General features: G+C 42.0%; 1 protein-coding gene across 1 annotated transcript in view; it reads right to left on the bottom strand.

The window, feature by feature from the left end:
- Positions 1 to 5,000, bottom strand: part of atp1a2a (ATPase Na+/K+ transporting subunit alpha 2a) — a 31,691-nt gene that overhangs the window by 11,644 nt on the left and 15,047 nt on the right. The window contains 5 exon segments of the mRNA NM_001124458.1: positions 148 to 257; positions 3,226 to 3,305; positions 3,541 to 3,675; positions 4,161 to 4,270; positions 4,634 to 4,832. Of these exon segments, the coding sequence (NP_001117930.1) occupies positions 148 to 257; positions 3,226 to 3,305; positions 3,541 to 3,675; positions 4,161 to 4,270; positions 4,634 to 4,832 (634 nt within the window).

The raw sequence follows: 5,000 nt of genomic DNA, 5'->3' as shown, positions 1-5,000 counted from the left end.
ATTGATTGTTTATGTTGGGACAGATATAAGGAACAGATCAGGAGCTGGGACGTGAAGAGGAAAGGCACAGATAATAGCCAGGTGTGGTCCGGATATTGCAAACATAATGCCGTTTTGGACTCAACCTGTGTGCTGTAGTGTACGTACCTAGAACTCTCTCTCCCAGCCCTCCCAGCTCCATGTAGGCACTCTGGAAAGCTTCGTTCCAGTTGGCGTCCATTGGAACCTCCTGGCCGTGGATCAAGATGGTGCTGCACCTGAGAGACGCACAACAGCGGTTATTATTCACCTGTTGCTGTCAGTCAGTGAGATACAGTCCCTTTAGAAAGTATTCATTCCTGTTGACTCATTCATTCCTGTTGACTCATTCATTCCTGTTGACTCATTCATTCCTGTTGACTCATTCATTCCTGTTGACTCATTCATTCCTGTTGACTCATTCATTCTTGTTTACTCATTCATTCCTGTTGACTCATTCATTCTTGTTGGCTCATTCATTCCTGTTGGCTCATTCATTCCTGTTGACTCATTCATTCCTGTTGACTCATTCATTCCTGTTGGCTCATTCATTCCTGTTGGCTCATTCATTCCTTTTGACTCATTCATTCCTGTTGACTCATTCATTCCTGTTGACTCATTCATTCCTGTTGACTCATTCATTCCTGTTGACTCATTCATTCCTGTTGATTCATTCCCTCCTGTTGATTCATTCCCATCTAAACACAATACCCCATAATGATAAAGTGAAAACATGTTTTTAGAAATGCTAGCAAATTTTATGAAAATGAAATACAGAAAGATATGATTTACATAAATATTCAAACACCTGTGTCAAAATATGTTAGAATCACCTTAGGCAGCGATTACAATCTAAGAGCTTTGCACGCCTGGATTGTACAATATTTGCACATTAATATAAAAAAAAATATTCAGGCTCTGTCAAGTTGAATGTTGATCATTGCTAGACAGCCATTTTAAAGTCTTGAAGGTGAATTCATCTCCCAGGGCCTGTTGAAAAGCAGACTGAACCAGCTTTTCCTATAGGATTTTGACTGTGCTTAGATCCATTCCTTTTCTTTTTATCCCAAAAAACTCCCTATTCATTGTCGATGTCAAGCACACCCATAACATGATGCAGCCACCACCATGCTTGACAATATGAGTGTTACTCAGTGTTGTGTTGGATTTGCCCCAAACATAACGCTTTGTATTCAGGACATAAAGTTAATTTCTTTGCCACATTTTTTGCAGTTTTACTTTAGTACCTTACTGCAAACAGGATGCATGTTTTGGAATATTTTTTATTCTGTACAGGCTTCCTTCTCTGTCAGTCAGTTAGGTTAGTATTGTGGAGTAACTACAATGTTGTGGATCCATCCTCCGTTTTCTCCTATCACAGCCATTAAAGTCAATTGACCTCATGCTGAAATCCCTGAGCGGTTTCCTTCCTCTCCGGCAACTGAGTTTGGAAGGACGCCTATATCTCTGTGGTGACTGGGTGTATTGATACACCATCCAAAGTGTCATTAATAACTTCACCATGCTCAAAGGGATTTTAAATGTTTGCTTTTTTTTGTTTTATCCATCTACCAATGGGTGGCCTTTACGAGGCAATGGAAAACCTCCCTTGTCTTTGTAGTTGAATCTGTGTTTGAAATTCACTGCTCGACTGCCGGACCTTACAGATAATTGTATGTGTGGGGTACAGAGGTAGTCATTCAAAAATCATGTTAAACACTATTATTGCACACAGAGTGAGTCCACACAATTTATTAAGCACATTTTTACTCCTGAACTTATTTAGGCTTGCCATAACTAAGGGGTTGAATATCTATTGACTCAAGACATTTCAGCTTTTCATTTAGTATTAACTTGTAAACAAACATTTCTAAAAACATACATTGAACAATTCTCCTTTGCCAAGATAATCCATCCCCCTGACAGGTGTGGCATATCAATAAGCTAATTAAATAGCATGATAATTACACAGGTGCACCTTGTACTGGGGACAAAAAAAGGCCAGTCTAAAATGTGCAGTTTTGTCACACAACATAATGCCACAGATATATACGTTTTTATGGAGCGTACAATTGGCAGATAATTGAATGTTCATTTTTCCACATCAGCCCAGGACCTCCACATCTGGCTTCTTAACCTGCGGGATCATCTGAGACCAGCCACCCGGACAGCTGATGAAACTGTGCGTTTGCCAACTGAAGAATTTGTGTACAAACTGTCAGGAACCGTCTCAGGAAAGATCATCCACGTGGTCGTCATCCTCACCAGGGTTTTGACCTGACTGCAGTTCGGCGTTGTAACCGACTTCAGTGGGAAAATGCTCTCCTTTGATGGCCACTGGCAGACTGAAGAAGTGTGCTATTCAATGAGTCCCGGTTTCAACTGTACCAGACAGATGGCAGACAGCATGTGCGTTGTGTTATTTGCTGATGTCAACAATGTGAACAGAGTGCCCCATGGTGGCGGTGGGGTTATGGTATGGGCAGGCATAAGCTACTGACAATGAACACAATACGACAGCGTGTTCCAGTTCCCGCCAATATCCAGCAACTTCGCACAGCCATTGAAGAGGATTGGGACAACATTCCACAGGCCACAATCAACAGCCTGATCAAGTCAATGCGAAGGAGATGAGTAGCGCTGCATGAGGCAAATGGTGATCACACCAGATACTGACTGGTTTTCTGATCCACGTCCCTACCTGTTTTTTTTAAGGTATCTGTGACCAACTGATGTCATATCTGTATTCCCAGTCATGTGAAGTCCATGGATTAGGACCTAATGAATTCGTTTAAATTGACTGATTTACTTAAATGAACTGTAACTCAGAAAATTTTTTGAAATTGTTGCTTGTTGCGTTTATATTTCTTTCGGTGTAATTCCATTACGAGGTATTGTGTGTAGACCAACAACACATTATATTCATTTAATCAATTTTAGATTCATTCAACAAAATGTGGAAAAAGTCAAAGGGTATGAATTCTTTCTGAAGGCATCTGCCAGCTGATCACTGTAAGGTTGTATTCAGGTCATGTGACAAATAAAATATGTATCTACCATAGAATTGGATAGAGGGCACCTCTATGTATCTTTGGCATAATGGTTTATTTGACAGCATGAGCAGCACCATTGAGCACTATATCCAAATATCTCTATCCAACTCTTTGAGAGACACATTGGTTAGTCAGGTTTGATGTAAATAAATACCTGTCCAATATTCTTTCAGGTGCTCCCTTCATAACGAGTAGGTTGCCATTTTCATTGTCCTCTTGTTCATGAATGGATAGCTTTAAAAGGAGAGAGAGATGGTAGAAGACAAGAGTATATATTAGTGGGAAGTGGTTTGTACATTTTCAACTTTTTATCTTTGCTGTCATTACATAATTGGTGGTTCAATGGACTTGGAAAGTTCTGTATGTGTGTTTGTTTTTTTACAACAAATAAATAAATGTTGGTTTATGTAATTGTTTCTTTGATGTATATGTTTGTGTAGTGAAATGGTTGTAGGGGGTAATTATATACCTGGTACTTGTTGGTTGAGTTGAAGGGTATCTCTCCCACTTTGGCGTTTCTTTCTCTCATGGAGCGGACACACCCACAGGAGAGCTGAATACATTTCAACAGAGCAGATTCCGACGCATCGCCCGCAGTGTCCCTCTAAGAAACGCACAGCATCAAACAGTCAGGAGGAGACCGTCTGTTCACATTGTCAGAATGGGTTGCTGGCTGGGAAAACGTTGTCAGTACTTTCGGTGTGTATTTATTGTAGCAGTAATGAAGGGATTTTATTAGATTCAATGTCTGCTTCCCCAAAATGTTTATTTTTTTAAGCAGACGCTTTTAACCACAGCAACTTACAGTAGTGAGTGTATACATATACATTGTACTGGTCCCCTGTGGGAATCGAACCCACAACCCTGGCATTGCAAGCACAAATGCTCTACCAACTGAGCTACACTATTTCCTATTAAGTGCACTAAATAGGTGCCATTTTGGAATGCCGGCAGTGGGTGTGTCTAAATTATGTTTAGTCACATGGGTATAAGTGTAAAGTGTCCCTTCATGGAGTTGGATAGAGCGTGCCGTTGCTACAAAGCATGTTTTACGTGCCATCTAGCCAACTCTATGTGAACGTTCCCTACCTTCAGAATGGGGAGGGTTTCCTGCCCGGCTTTGAACTCAGCACGGTTACAGAGTCCAGCCACGCGGGACAGAGCATGCCATGTAGCCGAGCTCTTGTCAAAGGTAGCACCTGAGAAAGAGAACACATGAGAAGCATTAGACTATACAGAGGGAGGATGTACTGTACCAATGTGACTGAGCTAGGGTTGCCAAATTCTGGTTACTTTCCCCACATTCCCAGGTTTTCAAGAAATTCCCGGTTGAAGGATTCCCAGATTTCCTGTGTTTTTCATCCTGATTCTGGGAATCTTCCAACTGGGCTCTTTGCAACCCTAGACTTAGAGGATTGATGCACTGTGTCATTGTGAATTAGCTCTATCAGTATCAGCATTCATATTATAATTCAGCTCATTTTTCAGAGCAGAGTAGTCCACTAATTCAATGTGTCTGGTTGAGTGTAGAAAAGACAGATGATGTCTGTGGGTGGTCTCACCAGACTGGTCCTCCGTAGTGTCGGCCTCATGGATCATGTTGTCGAACCACATGTGGGCCACGGTCATGCGGTTCTGGGTCAGGGTGCCTGTCTTGTCGGAACAGATGGTGGATGTAGAACCCAGGGTCTCCACAGCCTCCAGATTCTTGACCAGGCAGTTCTTCTTGGCCATACGCTTGGCAGTGAGGGTGAGACATACCTGAGAGGGGGGAGGGTTAGATGGAAGGAAGGATGGATGGATGGATGGATGGATGGATGGATGGATGGATGGAGAGAGAGAGAGAGAGAGAGAGAGAGAGAGAGAGAGAGAGAGAGAGAGATGGATGGATGGATGGATGGATGGATGGATGGATGGATGGATGGATGG

This window comes from Oncorhynchus mykiss, chromosome 8 (assembly GCF_057628025.1).
Source record: "Oncorhynchus mykiss isolate SJ-2025 chromosome 8, ASM5762802v1, whole genome shotgun sequence".
NCBI classification, from domain to species: domain Eukaryota; kingdom Metazoa; phylum Chordata; class Actinopteri; order Salmoniformes; family Salmonidae; genus Oncorhynchus; species Oncorhynchus mykiss.
The sequence above is the reverse complement of the archived record's forward strand: the minus strand, read 5'-3'. Positions and strand labels throughout refer to the sequence as shown.